Source organism: Scyliorhinus canicula, chromosome 24 (assembly GCF_902713615.1).
Source record: "Scyliorhinus canicula chromosome 24, sScyCan1.1, whole genome shotgun sequence".
NCBI classification, from domain to species: domain Eukaryota; kingdom Metazoa; phylum Chordata; class Chondrichthyes; order Carcharhiniformes; family Scyliorhinidae; genus Scyliorhinus; species Scyliorhinus canicula.
Window position 1 is genome coordinate 6,835,614 of NC_052169.1, and position 16,807 is coordinate 6,852,420.

Genomic DNA, 16,807 nt, shown 5'->3' on the forward strand with positions numbered 1-16,807 from the left:
TATCAACTGCGTCTCTTACAATAAATAACAAATAACTTACTTCCTTTCTTTAAGAGATTCACATAGTTTCTCTCTCCGTCGAGTTTGGTACATATACACTTTTAACTCGTGTGTTTTTTTTCTAGAAAAAAAAATGCTTCCATACTGTAACATTTTCCAGTGATCATGCCGATTTTTTGTTGTTGTTGAAACAATCAAGAGATTGTGGGAGGGTGTTTAGTGTCTTGTCTGAGAGAGAGGCGAAATTCCACCAGGCTCAACACTGAGTGAGAGGCAACATTTTCAAGCTAACTTCAGGAACAATAGATTAGTGTGTTTTTAAAAAAAAAAGACAATCGTGTTCTGGTCCTCACCCGTTCGATATCTTGAATATTCAACCCACGCAATCCGCCTCCTGTCTCTCCCGTCAGTCTATAGTCTCCAGATTTGGCTTCGATATATTGACAACTCGAAGATTCATCGACAAGTTGTCTGTGGTGGCAGTTTTGTTCGTATGTAAAAATTCCATGTGCATATTGTTGGCAGCCATTACGAGTCTCTCTGATATATATCTATATATATATATAAAAGTGGGAGCGAGGAGAGGTTTTCTTGCTCTGTAGCTGCTCTTTCATCATGCGGGGGTCTTGGGAACATGCAGTGACGGGTCTGCAGGAGCATCTCTCACGTCTGCACAGGGCTGGGTACCATGCTGTTCGGAGTGTCCGGCAACTGCGAGGAGAGGGAGGTCACATCACTTCCAGAGGAGTTGGGCAGAGAGCCGGCTTCCGAAAAGGTTACCTGTGGGAGGCCAAAAGGTGGGGGATAAATACACAGGGAGAGCAGTCCCTTCACTCCAAGAGTCGCCGCGGGCGTGTAGAGCAAAACAAAAAGCACACGTGCCTCAATAAAAAGCGCCAGCGTTCATAGGTGGTTTAACAAGGGGCGGGGGGGGGGGGGGGGGGCACATATTCAGCAGCGTTACCCTTTGTCAGATTGGGCAATGTGAAATTCACAAGTTACAAATTAATTAGGTTACATCGTAAATGCAGTCTGTAACCATTTAACACGATGTAGCCGGGAATAGGCCAATCGATGTGGACACTTGCGAAGCAGAAATATTCGAATTGCATGGTAGATGAAGAAAATTCCTCTCTGCGCTAACGAACCTTTTTTTTCCAGTCCTCTGTCCGTCCCCCACTCCAAAAAAAAACAGAAAAGGAATTGAGCCCAGTGCTGTCAGCAGCAATCAGATCCACCACCACCCCGTCCCCCTGTTGCAACACACACTTCTGACACTGATTAAATTTCACTCTGAGGTGTTTCGATACAATTGTGATACATGTAACATTCGCCGTGCACATTCAATGTGAGTCAGGGAGTCCGGGACAACACTTTCTGTAATTATAATGTTCCTTTGATCGTATTGAAGCGCCTCAAGAATGCAACAGAATCGATGTAGTAATCTTAAGTATCACTGCATTTCCTGTGATCACTGTTTCGAAACTTTCTTTTAGATATTTTATTAATAGAGTATATATTTGCAACAAAAAAAACCATGCGATTGCAGCCTTGAGCTACGGATCCTGATAGTGGAGGCTCAAATTTCCTCCCATCCCGTGACTAGCCAGGAATCTCTCCCACTCTTACCGCCTCCAAGTGGTGAGTGTTGGAAGGATTTTGCACGTTGACACTCAGCCTGTTTGACCGCATCTTCCTTGGCCATTGAGTCCTGAAGTGGGACTCGAACCCGGAGCTTTTGGCTCAGAGGCAGGGGCACTACCCACTGACCACAGGACCTCCAACCTGGGCAGATGCTGAACAGCACAAGTGATGGGCCCCATCGAGGGTCACCCTTCAGTTTTCCAACTCCTCTTATTATAGAAACTGGGTTAAATTGAATTAACACCAACCCCACCCTCTCCATTAATAAGCTCAGTAAATTATTCCAAACCCTTATCACTCCTAGAAGCAAATAAAACGTCTTTTTATACAATTTTAGACTTTACAGTGCAGGGGGAGGCCATTCAGCCCATCGAGTTTGCACCGGCCCTTGGAAAGAGCACCCTACTTAAGCCCACACCTCCAACCGTAACCCAGTAACCCCACCCAACCCTTTTTGGACACGGAGGGCAATTTATCATGGCCAATCCACCTAACCTGCACATCTTTGGACTGTGGGAGGAAACCAGAGCACCCGGAGGAAACCCACGCAGACACGGGGAGAACGTGCAGACTCTGCACAGGCAGTGACCCAAGCCGGGAATCGAACCTGGGTCCCTGGAGTTGTGAAGCAACAGTGCTAACTATTGTGTTACCGTGCCACCTAAGAAACAAAACACTTTGAATTGGAGTCAGGAGTCGACTATGCCACATTTTGCACCCTGCTCATTGCAGTGGCTTTCTCTGGGTCCATTGGCTTTCTCTGAATGTCTGTCTGCACTGGAGGTTCCTGTCAGTGAAAAGGCGTGCCCTGTCTTCTCCAGGGACTCTAGGAACCATGTGATTGGGGCAAGCAACTGTGTGTCTCCTTAACTCATCACTTTGAAGACTCCTCAATGAGCCAAACAGAGTCTCAGCGCGGGAGTACCAATTAGAACATTGAACTCAAAGACAGACCAGGGAGAGAAAATAAAACAAACTGAATGAAACGAATATTAGGTTAAAAGAGTGAGATAAAGAGAGTGAAAGAAAAAGTAATAATGTGTTTTCATTTGACAGATCTCTAAAATAGTTCAAATCTGAAGGAGTGAGACTCCACACTTTAAAAATAATTTTCAATGCCAGAGAGATAATTTGGCAGTAATTAAGAATGATCACTCTGTTAAAAGGGTAGTTAGAGGGCTGCACGGTGGCGCCGTGGTTAGCATTGCAGCGTCATGACGCCGAGGTCCCAGGTTCAATCCCGTTTCTGGGTCACTGTCTGTGTAGAGTTTGTACATTCTCCCCGTGTCTTTCGCCCCCACATCCCAGAGATATGCCGCACGGTAGCAGAAGTGGATAGTACTATGGCTTCACAGCGCCAGGGTCCCAGATTCGATTCCCGCTGGATCACTGTCTGTGCGGAGTTTGCACGTTCTCCCCGTGTCTGTGTGGGTTTCCTCCGGGTGCTCCGGTTTCCTCCCACAGTCCAAAGATGTGCAGGTTAGGTGGATTGGCCACGCTAAATTGCCCTTAGTGACCAAAAAGGTTAGGAGGGGTTATTGGGTTACAGGGATAGGGTGGAAGTGAGGGCTTAAGTTGGTTGGTGCAGACTCGATAGGCCAAATGGCCTCCTTCTGTACTGTATGTTCTATGTTCTATGTGCAGGCTAGGTGGATTGGCCATGCTAAATTGCCCCTAAATTGGAAAAAATGAATTGGGTATTCTAAATTTATTTTTTAAAAGGGTACTTAGACTAGAATGGACAAGTTCTAACTTTTTCTAGCAAGTTTATTCCACACCTACAGGAGTAGGTGCAGCAACTTCAGGTTTTGGACAAGATGAAGAGGGGCGTTATGGTGCAGATCTTAGAGAAGCTAGAAATATCGGGCAAACACTTCTGCATTTCTGTGTTTAACAACACGTGAGCTTTTGATGACTGATTTTCGGATAAATAATTGGACCTCACCATCATCTCTACTGTGCAATATGGCCCATTAGGCTTACTGAAGCACCAGTCACAGAGGGGGTGCTGCACTGTCTCAGATGCACATTTTGGATCAGATGTTAAACTGAGGCTTGTCTGTATGCTCACCCTTATCTAAATAATTTCTCGGAAGAAAGCTAGCGGATTTCTCCTCCTGTCTTGCCTGTTAACTAATACCACCCTCAAAAAATGACTGATCTCTTAGTGGGACCTGGCAGTGTATTATTTTAATTTCTAGGCTCTAAAGCATTTTGGGGGATACAGAGACCCAAGATCAGTGGGGTATTCTACATAAACACATGCCCATCAGTTGGTGCATGTTTATAATCCAAATGCTGTCCAATCATATATACTATACAGAAATATGCTTGGCATGTGCCGTTTATATAGGACACATAATTATACAGAATTGTGTAATGTGCATATATAATGAACACATCATTCACCATAAATGAATATTTTTTTCAGCAATATACACTGTATACAAGTATATGCAGCTCAGATTGTAAGCAAAAATTCTAAATATCCCATCTCAATTTACTACATGTTTTATTGCACAGGTCATTTATGTTTGAGACATTAGGAAATAGGCAGGGACTCGGCTGATTCAGGCGATTTTTATTTTTACAAAATATTTGTGGCCTCAAATATATTTGCTGTTCCAAGTGAGGGTGGGGATGGACGGTCTGGTAGGGCGGGCGGGATTCCTGGGAACAGTCTCCCGTGTTGAGGGTGGATGACCACTTGATATCTTCCCGGGCATTTCAGGCCGCTGAATCATACTGACCATGATCCCGTCCAATACCATGTAGCGCTTCTATCTAACGAGCACTGGGTGTTACATCTCCGTGCCTTGAGTGAATAGAGTGCACCCGGACAGGGTTAATCTGTCCTGCTGGTGTAATGCCCTTTTCCAATCAGTGCTTCGGGACAGAGGCACTGCGAGGTGGCCTATTAGTCAGATAACCCAGGACATGATTATGCAAATTGAAATGTGCTCTTCTCCAGTGGTCGAGACCAGGTGGTCTGGGGCCCTGTGTTTGACAATGTTACTATTTTAGTGGATGTGTCTCCACTCACCCAGGAGGAATATGCACCCAGATGCCGCGGGAGTTTCTTCCACCCCTTAAACTGCCCCCCCCCCCCCCCCCAATTTCCAAATGCTCATTTCAAAACCAAATCGGAATCAGGCCTTGTTCTGAAAACCAATTTAACAAACTCTGAATTAAATCCGGATTGGCCCCCCCTCAAACAGAACACAAAGCAGAACATCAGATAGCGACTGAATGGATCCCTGCCCCACATACTGGAAGCAGAGGTGTCCGATCCGAATGACCCTTTAATATTTTACACCTATCACTGCTTTAAAATTAAACATTTAATTTCGAACACCATGAATGTTGTAGCGATAAAACATGACGAACTATTGGTCATTAATAGCTCCTCATGGGGCTCGATTTCATTGTGTTTGTAATACACGTGTTAAGCGCTTTGGGATGGTACAGGCGCTATAAAAATATAATTGTTTTATAAGGCAATTCATTCTTCAATTTCCACACAATTGGGGGAGGTGTTCTGTGGGCTTCTATGTAACTTATCGAATCCTCAGTTTCGCTAGGGAGAGGAATGATGGAATGTCCCCCCATGCGAAAAGGGGGTTAAAATGCAACATTTTTCCAGGTCCCCTCCCCATTTATTACTGGCGGGCGAGGGGGTCCCGGGGGGGGAGGGGTGGGGGGTCACGGCTGTCTCGCCTCCCCCCACCCCCACGGACTGGGCTCTCACACTTACCAGCTGCTGAAAGGCAGGTTGATCGAGCTCCGTCTGGAGGGCGAACTCGCTGAGTGCTTTCCAGGGCGGCTGATAGGATTGAACCTCCACCGCGTTCCCTTGGACTGACCCATCGTGCCGGATCGGGCTGCCCGCGACCATCGGCGTCCCCGTCAAGCCTTGCAGACTCTGTGTGTGTGTGTGTGGGGGGGGGGGGGGGGGGGTAACAGAGAGAGATACAATCAGCACCACATACACACGGGGTTAGGGCAGTCAGTGCATACACCAAATCCAATTCCTGCACACCAGCATTTTGTCTCAATTCTTTGTGACTCGATGCCACAATTTAGTTCACCTTTGAGGCTCGCAATTGCTTTTCTGGACAACCCCGTGTCCCTAGACACTGCCTGCCAATTGTTTATCTTGCACAACGATTGAAATAATAACACCAAACATCTCCCGGCACAATCTGATAAATATAACATTGATTGAGCGGCTAAATAAACTGGATGGCGTGTCTGATTTTTTTTTACATCGTTCAGACATCTTTGTGTATAAATAATGGTCATTCATTGCCCATCAGCCAAGGCGCTCCCTCATCATTACTGCTGTATAAATATTCCACTTTTTAAAAACAGATCTAATTCACAGGCAGGCTTCTAGGATTTATTGGGATTACCCACTGTATACTGGAGAATTTGCCATAACCGTTCCACAGACAGATAGGGAGCGAAGCCACGAATTGGTATTTGCATTGTTTAAATGGGCTTCGCACGATTTCTCTCCAACTCAGTGTGTGTGTGTGTGTGGGGGGGGGGGGGGGGGGGGGAGTCTAAACAAAGTGTTTATTTTGAATAAATCCACCTCTTCCGCACTAAACGTAAACCAGTCTAGAGAGAGAGAGCGAGAGAGAGAAACAGCTACTCTCCCATCGTCCCGAATACAGACAATCCTGTAACACTTTTATAACAAAACCGTCCCATCTCCTTTAGAAACTGGCTGAAGCATTGACTGTCCCCGGGCCCGTGACCATATCGCCTCTTCCTCCTACACTATTATGGATGCTGCTCACCCCCATTCTCGCCACAGACTCCATATGAATTGGCACAGCCGAGGGGAGCAACAGGCGCAAAATTGTTCTGTGTTAAAATCCAAAACACCGTTCTTTGGGGAACGCGAATTCCTCTTTTGAGATTTCGCTGGCTGGGACCTGGTTTTCAAATTACACTTTCACAACACACACGCCGGGAGACAGGCTACAAACCCCTCACCGCCCCCCCACCCCCCCAAAAAAAATCAAAGTGACTGTAATTCCTCAATCCTAACCCACTCTCGATCTACCGCTGTAATCTTCGCTACCAGGGGCTTGGGGATTACAGAAGGCAGCCCACTGACAGGGAACCCGGGCTGTATTCTTCACACAAGCAGCATTTTTGTTTTGTTCCATACTCCTGTCTACGACACCCCTAAGGCCCCATCACTCCTGACTGTGTGTGACAGCCGTGTCTACACTTTGTCGGCTGTGATGAACATCTCGTTGACTTTCGACTTGGATCCAGTCTGGATATCACTTTGAAACAACCATTTAAATAAACAAGTGAACTTGCGGTCGCTGGCGATCTTAGAAACCCTTTAAAAACAGGGAACCCGAATGAACTCACCCCTTAATATATCAAATTCAGAAATGCAGCGTTTTACAGTTTTAAAAAAAACCCGACCTGCCAAATTATTAGCGTCTGGACATCTCAAACTCTTAAAAATCCTATTCTGGGCTATCAACACTTTTATTTTAGACTGACCCCCCACAGGGTCACCGACAATTTGCACCGCTTCGATCTTTATCGCTAACTGGCCGTTTGGTTTGAATGTTTGGGAGTTTTAAATTTTAATTGAATGGATTTACACACAATCAGCAGCATGTTAACTCTGCCCCACTTGCTCACTGTACAGGCAACTGACTAACACAAGAGGAAACAGCCTGGGTCTATCAGGTCAACAAAAATAAAGTCTATTCCTTCCGTGGCTGAGAGAGGGGATCTCTCCCCTGCTTGTCATTCCTGAAATGAAATAGTTTTATTCAGGAGTTGCAAACAGGCCAGGCTACTCACGGTTTTGTCGCCGTGTTGTTGCTGTTGGATCTGCTTCATGAAATTGATTTTCTTTTTGTCCTTGCAGCGTTTGTTCTGAAACCAGACCCGGATGACCCGGGGACTGAGGCCGGTCATTTCCACTAGTTGCTCCTTCATCAGGGCGTCCGGCCTGGGGTTGGCCCCGTAGCAGGTCCGCAGTGTGTGCAGTTGCTTCTCGTTCAGGACCGTCCGCACCCGGGTTGTCTTCTCCTGCTGCTTGTGAACGTGAGGCCTCAGGGAGGGCTGGCGGGCCGAGATCGGCTCTACTGCAATAACAACAACAATTACAAAAAAATAAAACATACAGACCCCCCCCAAAACATAGACATCAACAAGACACACACAGGCATGGCAACCACAGACAAACACAAACCTCTAAAATCCACTTGGATTCTCCAATATGGGGGACAGGGTGATTGTTTATTTTTTTTTAGAAATGAAACGTTTAATTCGGACATTTAAACCTGGCTCCAAGCCTCTCCTAGCAGGACAAACAAGTTTCAAAATACATCCGAAAACAATTCAATTTCCGGGGAAGCTGCACATTGCAATCTGCAAACCAGCCCTTACACCTTGTGTGTGTGTTTGCAAACGTTATACAATCTGGCGATCAGTCTACAGTGCCGCGTCCCGATATATTAACAGTTTGATCTCTCACGTATATAATATTTATCTATAGTCAAAACTCACTGAGAATACTCGCCATGCTGTTAACCTACAGCGACATCTGCAACCCCACGCAACAGCTATTTCGTTAAATCTCAGCGTGGAATCTTTAAACGTGTCCCTGATAGGCACAGGGGGTGTCAACAGTATTTTAGAAAGCCGAAACTAATTCGCTTTAAATGCCTGTCCCAATCTCTCGCAACCCAAACTCTTCCCCAACACGTTTGGAGCTGAAATATCTGATGTCCGAATTTAGATTGTTTCCCGTCTCGATTTAAAATTTGTTGGGATTTCCAGGGAACCGCTGGAAGCGGATAAGCGAGGCCGGAGGTGTCTTTTTTTTTTACATTTTAGGCCTGGAAAATAAAATATTTCATTTGTTTTTGCACTCCTAACTTGCCCGCTTCTTATGTGCGGCCATTTGCACCAGATTCTATATTTTTATGCGGTTCCCTACAAATATATTTGGTTAAAGACACATCCTAGAAAATAAGGGCGATTATTAACGGTGACAAAATTGTTTCGATTGCTAAACGCTCGACACCAAATTTCTTCGATATTACATAAAGAAAGATATATTTAACATCAAGTGCAACTTCAGCTGGGGTAGATTGAAGGACACTGGGGGGGGGGGGGGGGTTATGGGTGTAACAGTATTGTCTGCCTTTTCATACACTTTCCCTCCCCTCAATATTCCTATTTGCTAATTGAAAAATGTGCTTATTAGATGTAGACTGAAGGTCAAGTCAGCGACTGGGGGGGGGGGGGGGGTGCTGCTTGCCTCTGTGCAGCTGACTGTCTCCCCCACCCTCCCCTCCTCCACCCCCCTCCCCTCTCTTAACCTGCCATCTGGAGGGTTCTGCCGCCGGGGACCGGGCTCAAGGGGTCACCCCCGGCCGAGGCTCTCTCCACCACCTCGTGATCGGCTCGGCAGAAGAGCTCGTCGTCCCGGAGGGCGAACTCGTCGCCGGGGACGAGCTGGCGGCTGCACGCCACACAGCGGAAGCAGTCGATGTGGTAGACGCGGTTCCGAGCCCTCATCACGAAATCGCTCCGGCTGAAAGTCAAACTGCACTTGGCGCATTTAGTCCCGAACAATCTGCGGGGGTGGGAGGGAGGGGGGGGGGGGGGATTGGGGTGAGGGAGGGGGGTGAAGAGAAAAAAAATGTATTTAACTTCCGTATGACTGGAACATTCCCCCACACATACACATGTTTGATGACTGAACGCTTGCTGTTGTCCCGCATTATCAACAAACGAAATTCACACCCCAACCCATGTTTAAAAAAACAAAACCCAGCGCCGCACAAATAACATTTTCAGCTGGATGTCCGCCAGGGGAGAAGGGAAAAAATGGACCTAATTCCTGAAATCGGTGTTGGTTTAATAAGGATGATATTCGTAGTGTGAGTTTTAGTTACAATCTCCCAGGTTGCAGTTTTGTTGCAATCATTTGAAACCATTGTGGCGACTCTGGGTTCCTCGTTGGATTCCACTCACCCCCTTCCCCTCCAACTCTCCCCAAAACCCCTTTTTGCATTTTGCTCCATGCACCGCTTCCTCACCTAATGTAATCCCTCTTGCAGTAAGTCTTGCCGTCCCTCACGAAACAAGTGCAGTTCTCGTCCAGGTACTGGCTGCACTCGGAGCACTTCAGGCAGGCGGCGTGCCACTCCAGATCCGGGGACACCCGCAGGATGAACTGGTCGTGGATCTGGCTCCCGCACCCTACACACATGGCAATCCCGTGTTTCTCTGACAGGACAAAACATTTGCACTGAGCATTTTACCCTTGGAAACTAATCGGTTGCACTTTTTTAAAAATTCTTTTCGCGGCTTAGACTGGCATCTAAACATTGAAGGGAGGGGGGGAGAGAAAAAAAAGCACAAAGGTGAGTTGCGGGCGCTTGAAGAGGCTCAAGGTAACCCACTGAACATCCAGCTAGCACTGACACTTGTTATTACACATATGTATCATTTTCAATTGTGGGAGAAACTAGGGGGAGTGGGGGGATACAATGCAGACTTGTTTCCCCCCTCCCACCCTCTCTGCAAGGCATGTTGTACTTACTTTTGCAATGATCCCCCATAGCACCAAGAAAAGGTGTGTTACAAATGATATCCACCATGCAGAAAGAGGGAAGCACCGATCCCAACAAACGGAAGTGTTAAAACTGCGGTGAAAGATCAGCTGCGAGCTGTCGGGATGTCTGATAACAAATATTTGGGGTTAACGGGCTGTTCCCCCCCCCCCCCCAACCCCCTGCACGTTGTGGATTCCCGTCCCCCCACCCCCCTCCCCTCTGTCGCACGTCGCGCCGGACGTCACCACGCAGGACGGACCTCCTGACGTCACAATGAGGAGGGGGCGTGCCCGGCCGAAGGGCGGGCTCCCATTGGTCGGGAGGCGCGGACATGTATCAAATCAGACAAAGTATTCGCCCGTCCGGCAGCGAAACTGACGAGTGGTTTGTAACCATTTCTGTTTTGTTATTGTTGCAACCCGCAGCTTCCTGCGCTCCCGCTCAGCTGAGCGTCTGCTCCATGAGAGAGATGAGAATTCTGCATGTTCTTACTTTCGAAACGATCATATATCCTTGTTGCCTCCCTCGCGAACGGCGCTGAAAACTTTTTTAAAAAATAATGCTAATCATCAGAAACCAACCCTCTCGTGTTAAAATCAGCCGCCTAGAAATTATTATTTCTGTTTAAATCAAGAATTTACTATTTATTAGAATCTTTCAAAAACAAAGTTTCCCCCTGCCGTTTCTCATGCTGGGGTGGCCGAGGCAGTTTCAGATATTTTTATCGTTTAATTTGAAGGTAAAGCCCACCCGCGTGTCACCTCAGTTGAGACATTCATGTATAAAACCCCGGCATTATTGACATTAACTTGTGAGCTCCGTTTAAATGTATTCTGCCACTCGCTCGGGGACAAATATATAGTGCAGTCAAATACTTAAATTCCAACATTCGACTGAGACTGTATCACAAAAGTGTTACCTATTGTGGAGAACGCGCCTTTCAGGCTAAATCCAATTACAAGCTAAAATACTATTATTTTCAGATATAAAATATGCGGCCCAGAGTGAAGGTAATTGACAAAGTATTAGAGGGAAAATTATGCAGCGGGTTGTGATGATGTGGGGTGTGCTATCTTCAAGGGCGATGGGAGATGATTCAATAATAACTTTCTAAAGAAAATTGGATCATTACTTGAAGGAAGATTTTTTTCACGGATTATCAGGAAAGAATTGGGGAATGGAACAAATTGGATAAATCTTTCAGAGAGAAAGCACCGACGCGATGGGCCGAAGGTTCTCCTCCTGTGCAGTCCCATTTGATAATTCTATGGCATTTTGTTTTGTTGGATTGACCAGGCTGCGTTCTTGCTTAAATATTTGTTGAGTTGTTTCGAGTTGATTAGAGTTGTTCGGCGCCTTAGTGAGTCTCATTCTACAATGCCTCATTGCTAAACACATTAAAATTAATTTCAAACCAGACCTTCCCTGAATAAACTAATGTTCGTTTATTTAAAAAAAATAAGTTTTTTTGAGGCGTGACTCTGACGTGGTGGAGTCAGCACCTCTCCAATCCGACTGGGAATTATTTCTGGGGGGTTCAAATAATATTGGTAAAGCATTAAAATAATGGTTACAGATTATTATCTTTACATATAATCGGATTATTAAAAATGTGTATTTTACAAAATGTTAACTGTCTATAATATCCACCCGTTTCATAACGGCCGCACTTATCTAACAAGCGCTCTTTTAAAAAAATATATTTTTATGCTCCTTTTTCACATTTTCTCCCAAATTTACACCCACCAACAATAAACAATAATCAGTAACAAATATGTCAATCCCCATATCAATAACAACGATTTCATCCTCCCACCAAACCCCAAACATTAGCCCCCATGTTCACACAAACAAATGACAAAAAGGAATTAGGGATCACCCATAGTCGCATTTAACACACACAGCCCCCCTCCCCGAACCCTCCCACCCACACGCCCCAACTAATGTTCGATGTTATCCAGTTCTTGAAAGTGCATAATGAATAATGTCCATGAATTGTAGAACCCCTCCATCCTTCCCCTCAGTTCAAACTAAACCTTCTCAAGAGTCAAGAATTCCACCAGGTCCAGCCGCCACACCAGAGCCCAGGGTGGAGAGGTTGCTCTCCAACCTCTCAGGCATAGGCTGCGCTCGTAAAGAGTTATTTTAGTTTTGACATCTGTGGAGAAACCTAATTTATATTGTTTCAGAACGAGGGTAAACACTAACAATTTGCAATACCTCTCAGCAACAGAACGAATGTTTCTTTTAATATAAATTTGGAGTGCCCAATTCTTTTTTCCCCAATTTAGGGGCAATTTAAGCGTGTCCAATCCGCCTACCCTGCACATCTTTGGGTTGTAAGGGCGAGACCCACGCAGACACGGGGAGAATGTGCAAACTCCACAGGGACAGTGACCTGGACGAATGATTATAATGCACTATATAATTAAAATACGCTTGCAGGTGAAATAGATTTGGTTGAAGATGGGAATGCGAGTGAATGTATATTACAGCAATGATACTTTGAAAGGTAAACACATAAATGTAATCCTTGTACACCGCAGATTTTGTGTGTTTAAAAAAATTGTTATCGTTTTGACTTTATATTTCGAAAGCTCACCGTTCGTTTGTTTTCCTGCCTCCTAAGTAAAGATATAAACAAAGATACACGAGGAAAAATATACCGAGGGTCTAATTAGGTTTGAAATGCTGTTTAAAATCTGTTCATCTTGGGATTCTTATAAAATATTTACCGCCTAAAGATAGGCAAAAAGCTTTGTGCGGCGAACTGAAATGAAGGAACCCCCCAGTTTGAATTCATTTGGCAAAAAAATAGACTTAATAGGGTTTGAATTTTTTATAATTTCCATGCAACATGCACGGCGTTTGAGCTTTAGAAGCTGCGGGGAGGGACAATTTGATCACTTGCTGACGAATCAAGGTTACAATGGCCCTTTTAATTAGTTAAACAAATCTATAGCGTGGTCTGCGTGTTAATAGCGACCCGTGTAATTTACACCAGTTACACAAAGATAGCATGGTGTGTGTGTGCTTTTAGCTGATGCTGCCTGCAGCTTGCTGAAGTGATCTGGAGGTCAGCCGTGCGAGCGCGCCCTCTGCCGTGAGACAGAGGACAAGACAAGACAATAAACCACAATTAACCATTTCTAACTATCGGTCAGATGGTTCCACATGACTTTTGACTGCGGCAGTAAGTGCAGAGGGGCGGGCGTTGCTGCGGGGAAGTTCCTTTTCCGCGGGCGGTGGGGATGTCACTCCAAACTCCCTATGAGTGTGGGGACGTTTAGATTCTGCGCCAGAGTCTCACCGAGGAAGGAAATACAGTCACAGTAACTGATACTTTTTCAAAGGGATTTGATCAAACTGATACACTTAGGGCATTGTTTCAGTATTTACCTTCTGAGAGCCGCGTTATGTTGTAACAGTCAAAAACAATTATAGCAGATGGAATTTAATGTCAGCAAGTGTGAAGTTATCCATTTTGGACCAAAAAATGATAGAGCAGAGTACGTTCTAAATGGAAAGAGGTTAGCTACAGGCTAGTCGATGTCAAAAGAGATTTGGGGGTTCTGGTGCATTGGTCCTTAAAATGCCAGGAACAAGTGCAGAACATAATCAAAAAGGCTTTATATCTAGAGGATTGGAATATAAAGATACAGGGGTTATGCTGCAGATATACAAAACCCAGGTTAGACCTCAGTTGGAGTCACTGGGAACAGTTCGGGGCACCACACCTTTGGAAGGATATTTTGGCCTTGGAGGAAGTGCAAGGTAGGTTTACAAAAATGATACCTGGATTGCAGGTGTCGGGTCACGAGGAGAGATTACACAAATTCGACCTGTTTTCGTTAGAATTTAGAAGGTGATCTGCTCACAGTATTCAAGGTATTAACAGGGAAGACAGGGTAGATAAAGATAAACTATTTCCACTGAAACGAAAGGGAAAATGCTGGAAAATCTCAGCACGTCTGGCAGCATCTGTAGGGAGAGAAAAGAGCTAACGTTTCGAGTCCGATGACTCTTTGTCAAAGCTAACAGACAGAGAAAGTGGGAAATATTTATACTGTGGAGTGAGAATGAAAGATGAACCATAGCCACAGAAACCCAGGGAAACCGGGTGCTAATGGCCACAGGTACCAAGGGGAAAGAGTGTTAATGGCAGTCCCCAGAGAGGATAAAAGATGTGAAAGGTCAAACAGCAGGGAAACTAACATCAGAGGATGAACTGTAGGTGTGGGGGGAGGGGAAGGGGGAAGCAAAGAAGAGAAAGTTGCAGGAAAGGCGGATAAGATTGGAGGGGGGGATTAAATATATGTTAAGAAAGAAAGAAATGGTAAAAGACAGTTAAAATGAAATGAAAACAAATGAGTCAAGGTGGGGCTGATCATCTGAAGTTGTTGAATTTGATGTTCAGGCCGGAAGGCTGTAGTGTGCCTAACCGGAAGATGAGATGTTGTTCCTCCAGTTTGCATTGAGCTTCACTAGAACATTGCAGCAGGCCAAGAACAGACATGTGGACATGGGAGCAGGGTCTTTTGTTAAAATGGCAAGCAACAGGAAGGTCAGGATCCTGAATGCGCACAGACCAAAGATGCTCAGCAAAGCGATCACCCAGTCTGCGTTTGGTCTCTCCGATATAGAGGAGACCACATTGGGAGCAGCGAATGCAATGGACCAAATTGACAGAAGTGCAAGTGAAATGCTGCTTAACCTGGAATGAGTGTTTTGGGCCTGGGATGTTAAGCATGGAAGAGGCAAAGGGGCAGGTGTTACACCTTCTGCGATTGCATGGGAAGGTGCCATGGGTGATGGGAGAGGGACTGGGTATGGTGGAGGAGTGGACTAGATTATCCCGGAGGGAACGGTCTCTGTGGAATGCTAACTATTTCCACTGGTTGGAGATTCTAAAACTAGGAGGATAATCTAAAAATTAGGGCCAAGCTGTTCAGGATGGATGTTAGGAAGCACGTCTTCACTCTCTTTGGAACACTCTTCCATAAACAGCAGTTGAAGCTCGATCAGTTCATTTGAAATCTGAGATAGATTTTTGTTAAGCAAAGATCTTTTTATTTAAAAAATAAATAAATTGAAGGTACCCAATTCATTTTTTCCAATTGAGGGATTTTTGTTAAGGGATATGGGCCAACGGCAGCTACATGGAGTTAGGCGAAAGATCAGTCATGATCTCATTGAATGGCGAGACAGGGTCGAGGGGCTGAATGGCCTGCTCCAGTTGCTATGTTCCGAATAAGGAGGGGCCTGCCCAGACGTTGCAGGGTCTTTGGGAATTAAGGTGCTGTGAACAGTGACGGGGAGCTGCGAAATGTGATTAAAAGGTAAATCGAACAAGGAGCAAGTTTCCTGACACCCGGATATCTGTCAATCACTTGTCTGTAAATTCTTTCCCCAATGGCATTGGAAAGAGCAGGAATCGTCTGTGATCAACACACCACATCCCAGGTAACACCCACCCACTCACGTAGGCAAAGAATCCTCCGGGAATATCCTACTTGGGTTACCGTTTGCTGTGCCCACTAATTTCTCTCGGGTTGTCTGTGCGCAGCACCCCCCCCCCCCCCCCCTCCCCCCTCAGGGCTGTCCCCAAAGTTTCTTCATTAATCCCACCTTTAACCTCGGGGACGCAGTTTAGCCGGGGGTCGAGTCTCAATCTGAGGCAGAGGGCGACCTGACAGCCCCTCTCCGCCACAGATCATTCCACTTGGGAGTCTGCACCTCCTGAGGTTTGTCTATCATTCACCAGGCAGTGTCCCGCCGGGTGTGTGCGGGGAATGTTTCACAAACTTTAGAAACCTTTTTCACAATAGCTTTAATTCTGGGGTTCTGGGAGACCCCTAAAAGCAGAATGAAAAAGGCCAGGTCAATCCCTCAGGGGCTTCCTGAGGCGATTGAATCTAGTCCAGGAGGCCTGGTCTGGAGCTGTTTCATGTTCTAACAATGCTGGACTCGGGGTGGGGGAATCAAAGGCGCCCATCAATGAAGATAGCCGGCGTTAAAACTCAACTGTTAACTTTTGAAAAGCGAAGGTAACGAAGTTTCCTCGATTCTGACCATTGTGGACCTGAGCCGAACAGGGAACAGGTTGAAAACTCCGCGAGTTCTGTCTGAGGGTGAATATAAAGTCCCTGGTGAGGGGGATGCCTGTGCTCTGGGAATAAACCTTCACAGATCCAACAACGGTGGGAACCCGGGTCTGAATTTCAATTTGGAAGGGGTGAAAGATAATAAATAAATGTTGCTCACCAAAACATTACTAGATCTCCAGAGGGATGTTGCCACACATTTACTTGCTGGATGTGAACATTAACGGGGTATTTCTTATACATTTCACATGATTAATTATTGAATTGTTACTGTCTAGCTGTTGAAAGCTAGAGTTTCCCTGTGAGCTACCTTGCGCCAATGTTATAAATATCCCATCAAAATGAGACTGAACGACAGTTTTTAATTTGTTTGCAGAATATTATCCGTCAGCAGATCTGACTGGGAGATGGGGGGTATTGTTTGATTCTTTTTAACCTGTGTCTCGC

At 45.7% G+C, this 16,807-nt stretch overlaps 1 protein-coding gene across 4 annotated transcripts; it reads right to left on the reverse strand.

Moving 5' to 3' along the window:
• Window positions 1-321: 321 nt before the first annotated feature.
• LOC119956893 (insulin gene enhancer protein ISL-1-like) lies at window positions 322-10,405 on the reverse strand. Of its 4 annotated transcripts, none has more exons than XM_038784445.1 (6): window positions 10,244-10,405; window positions 9,738-9,927; window positions 9,015-9,271; window positions 7,486-7,769; window positions 5,399-5,566; window positions 322-780 (listed from the first exon to the last, which is right to left on the reverse strand). In XM_038784445.1, exons 1-6 carry the CDS (start codon window positions 10,299-10,301, stop codon window positions 664-666), a joined length of 1,074 nt encoding a protein of 357 aa, XP_038640373.1. In that variant the 5' UTR covers window positions 10,302-10,405; the 3' UTR covers window positions 322-663. The 4 variants fall into 4 exon arrangements, with proteins under 4 accessions (XP_038640373.1, XP_038640372.1, XP_038640374.1 ...); XM_038784444.1 differs by having other exon boundaries at window positions 7,486-7,772; XM_038784446.1 differs by having other exon boundaries at window positions 7,486-7,772; window positions 9,738-10,021; window positions 10,244-10,379.
• Between the last annotated feature and the right edge of the window lie 6,402 nt (window positions 10,406-16,807).